This window comes from Notolepis coatsorum (assembly GCF_963971535.1).
Source record: "Notolepis coatsorum genome assembly, chromosome: 18".
NCBI classification, from domain to species: domain Eukaryota; kingdom Metazoa; phylum Chordata; class Actinopteri; order Aulopiformes; family Paralepididae; genus Notolepis; species Notolepis coatsorum.
In genome coordinates this window covers 79,340,736-79,356,068 of record NC_140182.1, presented here as the reverse complement: position 1 = coordinate 79,356,068, position 15,333 = coordinate 79,340,736, and the positions used below count along the sequence as shown (strand labels likewise).

At 46.0% G+C, this 15,333-nt stretch overlaps 1 protein-coding gene across 5 annotated transcripts in view; it reads left to right on the top strand.

Moving 5' to 3' along the window:
- ppfibp1b (PPFIA binding protein 1b) overlaps positions 1-15,333 on the top strand; it is a 166,373-nt gene that overhangs the window by 99,089 nt on the left and 51,951 nt on the right. For all 5 annotated transcript variants that reach the window (XM_084335485.1, XM_084335483.1, XM_084335484.1 and 2 more), the window contains exons 4-6: positions 6,932-7,021; positions 8,333-8,446; positions 11,336-11,467. In XM_084335485.1, coding sequence (XP_084191611.1) covers positions 6,932-7,021; positions 8,333-8,446; positions 11,336-11,467 — 336 coding nt within the window. The remainder of the gene's footprint in view (positions 1-6,931; positions 7,022-8,332; positions 8,447-11,335; positions 11,468-15,333) is intronic.

Here is a 15,333-nt window from a genome sequence, read left to right as displayed (position 1 = left end):
TGTTATCAATCTTGCGTTGATCCGATAATTCTTTCCCCGCGATCGGAGCGTGTGTCTGTGGTGTGTGTGTGGCGTGTTCCGTTGGTTGCGATCAAAGCACGGAGGGGCGGCTTTCCCCCCAACCTTTCATGCATCCATGATGAAGCATAATACAGATAATCTAGCGTTGATTTCAGATTGATTATTGATCCAGGCGAGGAATGGCACGATTTATAGTGAAATGCAGTAAAACGCTGTTTGGCGGAGTTTCCTGGGATTACACAGAATTACTCTAAAACTATACTCATATTCACCACGGTATAAAACGGGAATGTATTGATGAAAAAAATATCTGTTTTTTGCATCTTGACCGGAAGAAACTCAATGACAATCGACTATATCATTAGATCCATAGCTATAATATTTAATATAGTTTTAGCACTACAAACACCGGCATGTACCCCCATTTCATTACAGCGCTGGCACACACGGCCATACACCCACAGCGACCTCTGGCGTCCAATGAGTTAAGCATGTTTTATTAAGACATGTTTGTATATGGGTCGGGACACTGCTGCTGACTGGGTGTCTTATCAAACACAGGTAAAACAAAAAAAGACTAGAGAATTGTCAGTGCTGTACAGTTTAAACCTTTTTAAATCTTAGACAAACGAAACACTTTGCTTTTATGAAATATTGTAAGTCGTCATTTGAGGCTTTATAAAAGCAGCAAGTTGTATTCAACACAGAGGAGTTAATGAGGAATCTCCATGTGCTTGTTGTACTGTAGTTAACAAAGAGTGGCGGAGTTAGTGAGGCGTATGACGTCCGTTGCATTGGAGGCGCAACATTTTACAGGTAAAAAAAATAAAATGTATATTCGAATTTTATTTTCCCATTCGAAGGGCTAACGAAGCTTCGAAGTATTTAAGACAGCCCTAACCAGTGGTGCAGTCGTAATATGGGAACTGGTAACACTGCACGCGCGCGCGGGTACGTGCATGCGCACAGAACTGATTTATACACACACACGCACGCCAGCGTTTCCGTTAGCCGGTAATTACCGGTTTTTGACCGGCAAAATCTGTTGAAGTCCGACTTATTTAATATCTCCGGTCTTAATGTCCGGTGAAAATAATTCCCTGAGTCTAAGCACAATTTGATTATTTGAATTGTATTAAAATAGGCTAAAATTAAATAGCCTATGCGATGAACGAAACGATCATTACATTTGTTTCCTCGTTGCTTCTAATAATGACAACGACGTTGTCGGCGAGAGCTTAGTGCTGGTGTGCGGACTTTTGTGTGAAGCTGCAGAGCCAGAGAGGCAACGGCACAATGCAGTATTCCAGCAGTACTCCAATTTGGCCATTTTCAGCCAATGTTGGGTGGGGGGCGCTGCTGTGCGGTTCCCAGAAAAGAGCCAATAACAGCTAAATCAGCTTCTCTGCAGCGCCATACTCTTTGCAAATAAGTCGTTGCGAGGTGGAGAGAGTCGTCACGCAAACCACGATAATGTTGCCGTCTCTCTGCTTTCTCAGTTCTTCGCTTGATATAATTAATACAAATGTCCAATATAACGGAATTCGTTAGCTCATAAAAATGTGATTATAACAGACTGCTGTTTAGTGTCGGACCGACTGCCCACATACGCGGTCTATTTTAGTTCAAGTCAGCAGCAGCACGGAGTATCGAGGGACTTATTTTATTTGGAATATATTAATTAATGACTGTATACGCAAAAGTAGCCTAGTTTTAAGTAATAATATTATAAATCTACATGCCTTGAGGATGACATTCTTTATATTGCCTGCCTATCAATTGTTTTAAAGCTCAATAAACTATGACCGGAATTAATCTCATTTGTCCGGTAGATTGAAATCTTGCAGGTCACGGAGACCGGCAACAATTTTTTCTAACGGAAACCCTGACGCACGCACACACACACGCACACACACACAAGCGCATATACGCAAGTGCAATCTTTCTATCATACAAGCTCTTCTTGCTCTCTATTTGTGTGAATGTGCGCGTGGAAAGCTGGCGCGCAGCACAGACGCTTGATTCAATATCATAAGCAGGTAGACCCCCATCACGAATTCCGAGCCACATTAGTATTCACCTCCACTGCCTGTGTCACACAGAATGAAGGGGGAGATGCATTCAGATAGCCAACACCCAGACACTTAGTCTACCTGCGCTTTTTGTTATGTAAAACGGTGGCCGGGTACTAGTCACAACGAATGGATACAGCGCATTTTTGTGTGCGTGTACACGCGAGTACACATCCGTGCGCGATCGCGCGTACTTCTGCCTCAGTGATCTGGTAACACGGCGTGTAACCGGGTGTGACCACGACTGCACCACTGGCCCTAACACACACACACACACATACATATACACACACACACACACACACACACACACACACACACACACACACACACACACACACACATAGCATGAGATGTCATGTGGGGAAGAAAGAGATCACATAGGACAACATAATGCAGATGATATTGTGGTTGGTTGGTTGGTTGGTTGGTGTTGGTTGAAGCACAGAGGAGCTTGTATCACCAGCGGCTGATGAGGGGCGACACATTGTTCAGAAACTGTGACAAATGTTTTAGGATTAATATTTGCCCCCTTTTTTTGTATCCACTTTTTCTCCTTCTTTTTCAGTTTTTCTCCCATCCCAATTTAGTCGTGCCAATTCCCCCCTCCCCTGTCTTGATCGTTGCTTGCATGTGCCCCCCACTGGTCGGTCGTAGGGAGGGTTGAAGAATCTATTGCATGTCCCCTCCGATACATGCGGAGTCAGCCAGACACTTCTGCCAGCGCGGACTCTCATTGGCGAGGTGTAACGTGTGGGAGGCTCACACTACCCTCGACATCTCCTGTCTCTGCTGTGCAGGCGCCCTGACCGACCTGTAGGAGTTGCTGTTTACAATGACCAGATTACCACCCATCGACTCCCCTCCCGCTGACTCAGCCAATTGAGTCAGTATGACGGCCGGCCCAAGCCGTAGGCAACGCTGACAGCCGGATTCGATACCGGTGTCGTATATTTTCCCCCTCTTTTAATTTCATACAGTACAGTATGTACAGTTTCAGAGGAATCGTGTTGCTAGGGAACAGCTTGGACCCAAGTTTATTTCCTGTCAGTTATTGATATTACAGGCTACCTGCGGGGTATTAAAAAGTCGTACATTTAAACGTTTTTAAATTCATAATTCTCAATTTAAGGCCGTAAAAGGTATTAAAAAGTCATACATTTAATTTGGACAGGTATTGCATTTCTGGGGGGGGCAGTCCGGCTGTCGGGAGATTATTTAAATTGGCACGCAAGTGCAGCCGCCAGTTCATTGTCGCTATGGGGTTTTCTTTAGCTAATATGGTCATGAAATTGGTATTAAATTGAGCTCTAAGTGCTATTAAAAATGTCTTACAAAGTCTTAAATTCAACTTCTAAACCTGCAGACCCTGTATTAGCAAATACTGCAACGGTGAAATAAACATGGGTTCAATTTAGAACATTGTCGAGTCGAAACCGGTTTATTTTGAGCTATAAAGGTTGGAGTTGGTTCGTGAAAGGACAGTCACGCGTCTCTCTCCCTCATTCCCTCTCTGTCATATTTAATCTCCAGAGCACACCGGTCTCAGTGGCAGCACTGCATTACTGTGGGGTTTGTCAGGATGTCCGATGTAAATATAGGGTTTGCTGTTGCTGTTGCTGTGTAGTGATTTAAGGGCCTGGTTTTCTAAACAGAGTTAGAGTTGTTGTTGGTACCACCATGAGTTACAGTATAGCCCTCTCCTGTCACCTGTTAGAGATCTGCTGTCAAGCACCTCATGCAGCAGCCTTGGGAGTCTGGTAATTCAGAGGTTTGTGGTTCGATTCCCGCTCCTCCCGGGCAGCGCGTCGAAGTGTCCTTGAGCAAGACACTTAACCCCTAATTGCTCCCGATGAGCTGGTTGGCATTGTGCATGGTTGCCTCCGCCGTCGGTGTGTGAATATGTGAGTGAATGTGTAAAATGTGAGGAACAAATTGTAAAGCGCTTTGGATAAAAGCACTATATAAATGCAGCCATTTATAAAGGCTCAGACTTAGATAAGATGAGATAGTGAGTAATAAGTGAGTTTTTTTTAAATGTTGAACAAGTCTTTAGTCACTGGAATATTATAAGCACTTCTCTTTATGTTTTGGTCTTTAACACTTTGAGTGCCACGGGTCCGGAACCCCGTTGCGTGCCACCACCCACTTCAATGACAGAGCTCTCATATTTGCGAACGCATAAACTATATCTTAAATTATGGCTATTTGTCTAATATGGCCGTCGCTTATCAATGACTTGTTTGCAGTCAACATTGTCGAAACGGATTGTTTTTTTAATCGGTTCATTTCCGTTTTATACCATTTTGAAAAACGCTCGTTTTTTGAACGTTTCCGAAAATGTCAGAAGATTCTGTGATAATCGCCCTTTACTGGAATACACAAAACACGTTGTAATTTTTCTGCCTATTTATGAATAGTTTTCAAATAAACGCTAGATTATCGATAGTATATGTGTACTTATGCACGCTATAGAAGTGGGCTGAAAAATCGATTATCTTATTTCCTGATCGCACACACACACAGACACACACACACACACATATGGCACACACTGATATATATAGGTGAAAATAGCTCTGATTATCCCAAGACTGGTAAAATAGATTCCTTACCTCAGATCAGATGTTCTCCAAAAAGCTTATTCCAAATATCGATCGCGTTTATTGATCCAACACTGGGTACTGGAAACACACATTCTCCGCTGTTCTGGTGGTGGGCGATGACTTCGATCGTCTCCGGTTACAACAAGTAAAATGTGGAAGCAGGACTTTTTTTTCTCCATGTGTTTCATTCAATCCAATCCAAAGGGGTGCAGTACCATCCGGAGAGATGATAGGGGGCGGTATTTTCCCTGTTCGAGTTCAGACAGATCCCCACTGGTAACGTGAGGCTAGATTGATGAAAAATGAATGGAAATCGATAATAAAAAAAATAACGATTAAAAAACGAGATCTCTCGTCGGCTGGCACTCAATGGTTGGCATGAACTAACGAGAAATCTCGTCGCTGGCACTTGTTAAAGGGCATTAAATTAAAAGACATCCTCCTGAGATCAGATAAGATATTCCTTTATTCATTCCCTTGGGGAAATCCGGGTGTCATAGCAGCATGGGGGAGGGGAGGTACAGGTATGGGCTGGGTAATAGTAGAAACTAGAAAGACATAAATATAGGCAATAAAGGTTTTTTTTTGTCCACTTTTTTCTCCCATTTTCTATATTTTCTCCCATCCCAATTTCGTATCATCCAATTCAACCCTCCCCTGTCACTAACGCTGTTTCTTGCCCCCCACAAGCCGGCTGCAATGTGGACTAAGTCATACATAGCACAAGTCCCCTCCGGTACTTGAGGTAACAGCAGTCGCATCTTTTCACCTGCGCAGCTCGATCTCTCAGTGGCGAGGAGTAACGCGTGGGACTCCGTGGGAGGCTCACGCTGCCCCCGACATTTCCTGATTCTACTGCGCAGGCGCACCAACCGACCTGTAGGAGTCGCTGTCCACAACGCCCGATCCCCACCCATCAGTTTCCCACCCCCTAATACAGCCAATGTGTATTAGTATGAACGACCAGCTAAACTGAAAGCAATGTGGAGCGCTGGGATCGAACAGGCGAGCCCAGCGTCTCCGCATTCGTGGCGAGTGCCTTGCCCACTACGCCACGTAGCCGCATATAGGCAATAAAGTTAGATCTGAATATAAAAATATGAGAGAAATAGACAGTGTAAACAATATAATTAACTCTGAATATAGAAATATGAGAAAAATAAACAAAGGTGCAGATGAGGGTCTGTGTGCCCTATCGGTACATTATACGTTACAATAAATATAGGCAATAAAGAATTTGAATCTTAAACTGATTCTCTGTTATACTCTGCTTTTAGAGACATTAAAGGGAGAATCACTGGAATCATGGCGTATCAGTGGGGAGAAAAGAAACCCCTCACGCGTTAGAAAGCACTGCAGTGCAGGCAGGCAAGAGTACATTGTATATTGTGGGATCGACTAATATCACAATTAGAAAGAAAGTGCTCTAATCTTGGGCTAAACAAGCTCCGACACATCTGCCTTGCCTCGTGTAGCTCAACCCCTGTGCCGGATTGAAACTAATGAGTGCAGGAGAAGAGCTTTGCCAAGCATTACAGTATGGCAGCAGGCAGCCGTTAGGTTTGCTGAGCAAAAAAAAACAAGAAAACGTTACTGCAGTTTTTTCTGCTGACGTCTCTGGGAACGAGAGATACCATGCAGGTGTTGCCCTGGCCACAGCGCCGTGAGAACCACCCTGACATCTCGGGAACCAGTGTGTCCTCCCTGAGGGAGGGGTGGGCCCGGTGCCAGACGCATGCCAGAGGTTCTGTGTAATGCACTCCGTGTTAACGGTGCCGTGAAAGCGGACCTCCTCTTCGGCCATGTAAGGTGTTGTTGATGGAGGATAGAACGGTTCAATCAGTCATTCTGTCTGTTGGCGCCTTTTTCACTGTCGGCCTATTATCAGGCAGTTGACCTCGGTCAGACAATTTATTTTTTTTCTTTAGTCTCCCCTTAGACACTTTAGACACAGACACGTTTTCAGATACAATGGAAGCCTATGGCACTGGCGAATCGGCAGGGGAAAAAAACCACCCCCTCCTTAACCTTCCTAGCACAATCGTTACTTTCCTCGGTCAAGCTAGCGGGGGGGGGGGGGGGGGGCGGAGCTTGGGATAGGTAAATTAAACTTGTATGCCGTAATTGGCGCTTCGTAGGTACCGCCTAAACATAGTCCAGCCATATTCCTTCCTGTTGCATAGTGACTTTATTGATGCAGTTTAAAATGTGATCTGTTTTTTCCCTCTGCAGTCCAACGGGCACCTGTCCCTGGGCGGAGGAGACCACTACCAGGAGAGACTGTCCCGTCTGGAGAACGACAAAGAGTCGCTGGTGCTTCAGGTGAGACGACACACAGTTTTTGCTGATAATCCTCGCAACGTTAGTGTTACAGATAAAGTCCGAAAGTTGACTTTTACACGACCTCGCTGTCGGTTTAAAACCTTGTATGAAAGGACGGTCACATGTCTCTCTACCTCATTCCCTCTTCATCATATTTAATCTCAGTGGCAGCACGACATTACTGCATGGTTTGTCAGGATGTCAGATGTAAATATAGGTTTTGTTGTTGCTGGATAGTGATTTAGGGGCCTGGCTTTCTAAACAGAGTTACGTCACACAGCCTGTACTGTAGGTCACACAGCCTGCATGTCACACAGCCTGCATGTCACACAGCCTGTACGTCACACAGCCTGTACGTCACACAGCCTGTACGTCACACAGCCTGTACGTCACACAGCCTGTACGTCACACAGCCTGTACGTCACACAGCCTGCATGTCACACAGCCTGTACGTCACACAGCCTGTACGTCACATAGCCTGCATGTCACACAGCCTGTACGTCACACAGCCTGTACGTCACACAGCCTGTACGTCACACAGCCTGTACATCACACAGCCTGTACGTCACACAGCCTGCATGTCACACAGCCTGTAAGTCACAAAGCCTGTACGTGACACAGCCTGTACACAGCCTGTACGTCACACAGCCTGCATGTCACACAGCCTGTAAGTCACACAGCCTGTACACAGCCTGTACGTCACACAGCCTGTACGTCACACAGCCTGTACGTCACACAGCCTGCACAACATAGCCTGGCAGTGGCTACAGCCTCAACTTTGAATTACAGTACATATAATACATAGCATAACAAAGAACCAAATATTAAGCTTGTCTGAACATGAGTTATGGAGTGATATAGTTATCAGAAAAGTAAACGGACTGTCTAAGGAAACCATACTTTTTATAGCTGCGTTCATCGCCGTTTCCATGGAGTGGACACGAATGCCATGAAGTGAAGTTATCTATTTTTACTCTGATGTGTTAAAGGAACACACTAACATTATGGAAAATACGCTCACCGCCTTCTCCAGAGTCGGACAAGAAGATGGATACCAATCTCCTCTCTGTGCATTCAGTAGAAAGCTATCCGGCTGCAAGATAGCCTAGCTTAGCACAAACCTCTTTGGGGAGAGATGTTTGACAAGTGAAACGTGGTACTACACTCTGTGTAGGAGTGTGCCATTCGCCCTAGGATCATGGGATATACCCAGCACACGGAGAACCCTGTAAATGTCCCATTTGCAAGTGGAATATGCGCATTAAAGGGTATGAGCGTTTTGAATGTATTGACCGTGTGGTCTCTGTGCAGGTGAGTGTGCTGACAGACCAGGTGGAGGCGCAGGGGGAGAAGATCAGGGACTTGGACATGTGTCTGGAGGAGCACAGGGAGAAACTCAACGCCACAGAGGAGATGCTGCAGCAGGTACATGTCATACTGTATCACTCACTGTATAACTTAGACTGTATCCCTCACTGTATAACTTAGACTGTATCCCTCACTGTATATCATAGACTATCACTCACTGTATCATAGACTATCACTCACTGTATATCATAGACTATCACTCACTGTATACCATAGACTATCACTCACTCACTGTATATCATAGACTATCACTCACTGTATATAATAGACTGTATCCCTCACTGTATATCATAGACTATCACTCACTGTATATCATAGACTATCACTCACTGTATACCATAGACCAGGGGTGGCCAACCAGTCAGAGACTAAGAGCCACAAAAATTACTGTGGTACCACAAAGAGCCACACCAGCGCTTCTCAACTTATTTTTTTGTCACGGCACCCTTCATGTGTTTATAGGTCCCACCCTCTGGCCTCTGATGTTGCTAATGTCTTTTTTATTTGGGCCTCACAGGGTTAACCTCTTAAGCCCGAGCGGTCCGGTACTGGACCGCAAATTACATCAGGCCATAAATCCATCTCTACAGAATGTATGAATTAATGTTGCGTTTCGTTTCAAATGTAGCCAAGAGTAAAGACCCTAACCCTGTCAAAACAGCAGTCGAAGTGTATATTTTCAGCATTACGTTTGTTTACCAATGATTGTAACTGTTATTAGTGAAATATATGATTATAGAAATCTCAAGGCATTGAGTCGGAAACCGGCGCATATTGACGGGAGGAAGTGGCACAGCCAAAAGTGAGTGTAGTCTTTTGAAGGAAGAGACACAGGGCTTTTGATGGACTTTCGAATTTTGAAAAACTACCCTACCCAGCTCACGCCAGCCCCTGTCAATCATCTGACTTCTGGATTCACTTTTTAATTTCTCAGATTTTTCGGGATTATCTCCCACAAACCTGAACGTTATTGCCATAATACAGAACACAGTTAGTTTCTCTACCTTTCTGTGAACGTCTAGCAAAAAAACTGCTTTTTCAGGTCTGGTCAATTTTAGCATGGTGTTATATATATAATTGAATTGATATTCTCCTTTGGTTCATTACAGTTTACTCAAGCCTAGTAACATACACAATATTTCTGACACTGGGAATACATTCCCTGAGATCCATAGATGTCCCTAGAATCAGATACCAAGAACATGCAAATGAACCATTAAAAAAAAAGTCTGTAAATGTTTATTCTATGTCGTATGGAATGAATGACAAAAAAATAATATTTTTTTAATGGATGGAGGAGTCACACATTGGCGGGCAAAGAGCCGCATGCGGCTCGCGAGCCGCAGGTTGGCCACCCCTGCCATAGACTATCACTCACTGTATGGCATAGACTATCACTCACTGTATATCATAGACTATCACTCACTGTATATAATAGACTATCCCTCACTGTATATCATAGACTGTATCCTTCACTGTATATCATAGAAGACTATCCCTCACTGTATATCATAGACTGTATCACTCACTGTATACCATAGACTGTATCACTCACTGTATAACATAGACTATCACTCACTGTATATCATAGACGATCGCTCATTGTATATAATAAGCCCCTTTCACACTGCCAATTAAATCCGGTACAACAACTGGCTGCCCTGGACTCATTAAAAAAAATACTTGTGATTTGGAGGTTCCTCTCCTATCGGCTGCCCCATTACCAGCAAGGTCTGCCCTACATTTTCAAAAGCCTAGAGAAAGCTTGTCTTAACTAATCATTGTCAATTTGATAGTATGTTTCATTATGTGCGTGCGCCTTTGAAGACCTATTTCAGAACACGCTATTCTATCTTAGCTGCGCTGCGTCTATTCTATCTGCGCTGCGTCTCCATCTATCCGACTCTGGAACACGGCATCACAGCATTCTGTCTGAACGCACACACTTATACCGTCTTTGCTAGGTTCAGTGTGGACAACCCAAAGCCAGCAGATTTGGGGGGGGGAGAGAATCCATATTGCGGTATAATGCTGTGAGTTATGTGTGAAAAGGGCTATAGACTGTCACTCACTGTATATCATAGACTGTCACTCACTGTATATTATAGACTATGACTCGCTGTACATTATAGACTATCACTCACTGTATATCTGTATCACTCACTGTATATCATAGACTACTGTATCACTCACTGTATATCATCATAGACTATCACTCACTGTATATCATAGACTATCACTCACTGTATATCATAGACTATCACTCACTGTATATCATAGACTATCACTCACTGTATATCCTAGACTATTACTCACTATATCATAGACTATCACTCACTGTATATCATAGACTGTATCACTCACTGTATATCATAGACTGTATCACTCACTGTATATCATAGACTATCACTCACTGTATATCATAGACTGTATCACTCACTATATCATAGACTGTATGACGTTTGGATTGATTCACTTTCAATTCAGTCCATTCAAAATGTAAACAGAAATAGCTGTTTTACTTGCTGTGAGTGATAGAACAGCCATTCTCATTTACTGTACTTGTCAATAGATTGGATAGTACAACCTTTTCATGCCAATTATATATATATATTTGAATAGTACAACCTTTTCATGCCAATTTTCTTTATATATATATATATATATATACAAATTTGAATTTGAAAGAAAATCCACTTCTTGAATTGATTGAATTGGAAATTAATTGATCCCAGTCCTGTTTCCTTAGCTGCAACCATACCGTATGCCATGCTGCTAAAATAGCAACATCCTACTCAGTATTGACTGTGTGAGTGATGTATAGTCTGCTGTCTATCATGTCTTGTGCTGTCCTGTGTCCTTGTGTTGGTCTTGTCCCATGCGAGTCAGTGGATGTCTGTAAACAGCCACGTTTGTAGCTACTTTTAACATCACTCATCCTTGCAGGAGCTGATGTGTAGATCGTCCCTGGAGACCCAGAAGCTGGACCTGATGTCTGAGGTCTCCAACCTGAGGCTGAAGCTGAACAGCATGGAGAAGGACAGGGTAGACTTTGGTGACCGGTTTAGGGACAGTGAGGTATGTTTTGTGCCCTGGCTGGTTGGGCTGATATGATTAAAATATGTCACCATATTTTTCTCATGTTTGATGATGTAATGGTACTTAGTTAGTATTTAGTTTTCCAGTACAAATTACAATGTTATATGACATATATTTTTAGTTTTATCTTGTAATTCACTTGTTAAGGTGCTATTTAATTCAAAATGGTATATTTTCTTTTATTTATTTTATACTACTGCAAGGAACAATCTTTTGTTTAACTTAAAAATATAGATATATACAGGGAACACGCCAACGTTTTGGGAAATTAGCTTATTTGCCATCTACCCTGGATTTAGACAAGCAGATACATACCCTTTTCTTCTCTGTGCATGCATTAAGTGGTCTGCACACTGCGGGCGACAGACGTCGCCTGGCGATGTGATCGCCTGTCGCTCAATGACAATCGCTTAGCCCCCCACACCAGAGGCGACCGTTCTCAGGTATAATAAGCTATGTGTCGCTCTGTTTAGCTGGGGGTGTTTCCCCCTGGGAGATATAGGAGGGCGGACCGGACCGCCGGGACCGGAGTCCCGGACGTTACGTTAGGTTGTTGTGAAGCGGGTTAGCAGTAGCTGTGTTGTGCAGTACGAGAGAGTATTAACCTGTAAAACCCATATTGAGCTTGAATTAAACCACCATATACGAATACAACCTCTCCTCATTCTTCCTGACATTACTATGCATGCCTGATCGCTACGATACTTATTATTATTACCAACGATTGGACAAGTATTGTTATGCAGCTGCTGAGAGAGTGTTTTTTTCACGGAAGACGCAAACTGTTTTGTTCTCAACCATAATTTTCTTTGGACAATAAACCTTACAAACTACATCAGCTGCAGCCTGGACATTAAACTGTCAACATCCACAACTTCTTTTGTTACCCGAGTATAAAAACACTAGTAGGTGCATCGTGGCGCATTGTTCATTTATTAGTTAATGACAAGCGGCCACTACAGCTTCTCAAACTAACGTTATTTATTTAAATTGTTCCCGTTAATAATAATGAACATAAGTAGCATGGTAATAATACGTAGATTGATCAATGAATGTATTGATACATTAAAGGTGTACAAATGATACACCAGTAGAACTTCTGCACTACTTCTAGTGTAGAAGTCATGTTATTTCCTCATTGTCCGTGTGCCGTCGCCTCCAAAAATAGGATCGAGGCGATATTGTTAGGGTTTGACACCGACCCCAAACGCAACGACACAAGAGAGTAGGATTCAGAGTTGCCAAAAACAAGGGCTTGTTTATTAAGACTAAATAAACAGCACAGACTTGGAAGAGTTCACACAAAGACTGGAATACAAGCAAGGATGAATGTTGCTGCTCTGCAGCTTCTCCCGGGATGGTAGTCAGGGGAAGCAGACGCTGACGTCAGAGCCGCTCTGCAGACTTCTCTCGGCAGAATCCCCGAGGTGGTTGCGGGACCGAGAGAGAGAGAGGGAGCGAGTTAACTCAGAGTGCAGGTGGAACAGAGCAGGTGAACAGGAGAGGTGACTTGTACCCGAAAACAGAGTTATCCAAGTGACTGAATCTTCGGTGTAAATACACACTGTGAGTAACGTTCCAAACACAATCCCAAGTGATAGATATCTTCGGTGCAAAATAAACACTGTGAGCGAAGTCCCAAAATACAAATCCAATGTGATAATATCTTCGGTGTGTAAACACACAGTGGGAGATGTTAGGCCAAAATATTATCCCAATGAAACAATCCAAAAAAGGCTAAACGCTGGGTGAGTGACTGTCTGATAAAAAGCTGGAAATCTTCAGTGTTATATAAACACACGAAAAACGGAATTGGATCAAAGACAGTCATAAAAAACTCACCCAGGCGTTGTGCGTAAAGAGCGTTGGAACAGAATGGAGCGAGCGCGTCGCCTCGGGGAAAGGGTGTCCAAGAGGAATGCTTCTTGAATATCCTGGAGGCAAAGCACAGGGAAACAACAGCAGGCAGCAGGAACGGCGAATGCAACTGAAATATCAAAACGATCCAACAAAACTTGAATAGGGAAACGGGGTATAAATAATCAGGGAATGCTTAATTGACAAGCAGTGACAGCTGAGGGATGTGATTGACAAGCGTGTGGTTGGGGGAGCACCAATCAACGACGTCTATGGGAAGAAGCGTGTGAATAGGGGAATGCAATGATTAACAGAAAACTAAAGGAAAACAGAGCGAGTAGGCTTAAAGGAACAGAGCGGGTGGGAGAGCAGCGGACCAATCATCACAGTACTTCAAGAAGCCCGTGGTGGGGAAAGAACCAAACCTTACAGTACCCCCCCCTCCACGGGAGCCACCCGGCGACCCACTCGGCCCCGGCCTGCCCGGACGGGACCCAAGGAAGCCGGCGATCAGGGGCACTGGAGAGGGGGACAAAGACAGAGGCTCGGAGAGGGGGACCGGAGACGTGGACAGAGGACCGGCGAGGGAGGCCGGAGACGGGGACTGGGACCCGACAGCGGAGGCCGGGCACGGGGACCGGGGCCCGACAGCAGAGGCCGGGCACGGGGACTGGGGCCCGACAGCGGAGGCCGGGCACAGGGACAGAGATCCGGCGAGGGAGGTCGGAGACGGGGACTGGGGCCCGACAGCGGAGGCCGGGCACGGGGACAGAGGACCGGCGAGGGAGGCCGGAGACGGGGACTGGGACCCGGTGAGGGGGCTGGACGGCACCTGAAGACACCGGGCACGACAGGAGGAGCTCCAGCCCTTGATGGTACCGGAGGACCAGGCGATGTGGGGCTCGTGCAGCGCGAGCCAGGGCCTGCCCAGGACCACAGGGACAAGAGGAGAGCTGGTGACGAAAAACTGGAGCCTCTCAACGTGGTCACCAGCAACGGTGAGAAGGACTGGACAGGCGCATTGAGTGACGTCAGCCAGGCGGCGATGATCCATTGCGAAGACCTCCAAGGGCCTCTCGAGGTCCTCAAGTGGAATGTTGGCCCGGGTGGCAAACCCAACGTCCATGAAACTCCCATCAGCACCAGAGTCCATGAGTGCACCCACCGTCGCCCGCTGGTCCGCCCAGGCTAGGGTGACGTCCGCCAGACGGTTGGGTGGTGCACGGGTGGGGGAACAGGAAAGACGACTCACCAGGATCTCCCGGGGTCTCGGCGAGCCTGGTCCTCTTGGCCGGGCACGGCAATTGGAGACACGGTGTCCACCCCGGCCACAGTAGAGGCAACGGCCGGAGAAGAGCCTGGACTCCCGTTCGGCCGGGCTAAGGCTGCATGGGTTCCTCCCCGATCACGGCTCGGGAGGGAACAAACCCACCAGTCACGGAGGGGGCAGGGCGGTCAGCACTGTAGAGGCGGCCGCCGGGAAAGGGAGCCCCTGAGCGGAGGTCGATGGCACAGTCGTAAGGCCGGCGAGGCGGAAAGACCTGAGCCCTGGACTCCCTGAAAACCCCCTCGAGGTCGTGGTACTCAAGGGGTACGTCTGGGGTACTGAAAACCTCGAGGTCGTGGTCCTCGGGGGGTACGTCTGGGGTACTGAAATCCTCCTCGAGGTCGTGGTCCTCGGGGGGTACGTCTGGGGGTCCCCGTCGGGTTCTCTCACGTCTTCTCTCCTGGAGGCGTCCGTCGATGCGAATGGCGAGGCTGAACAGGTCCTCGAGGGAGTTAGGCTCCTCCCGGGTCGCGAGCTGGTCCCTGACTGCGTCACTGAGCCCACTCATGAAGGTTAGGCGAAGTGCTGGGTCGTTCCAACCACTCTCCACCGCCGCCAGTCGAAACTCCAGGACGTAGTCTGTTACCCCGCCGCTCCCCTGTCGGAAGGTACCCAACCGGGCTCCAGGGTCCAGACCACGGGCTGGATTGTGGAACACCCT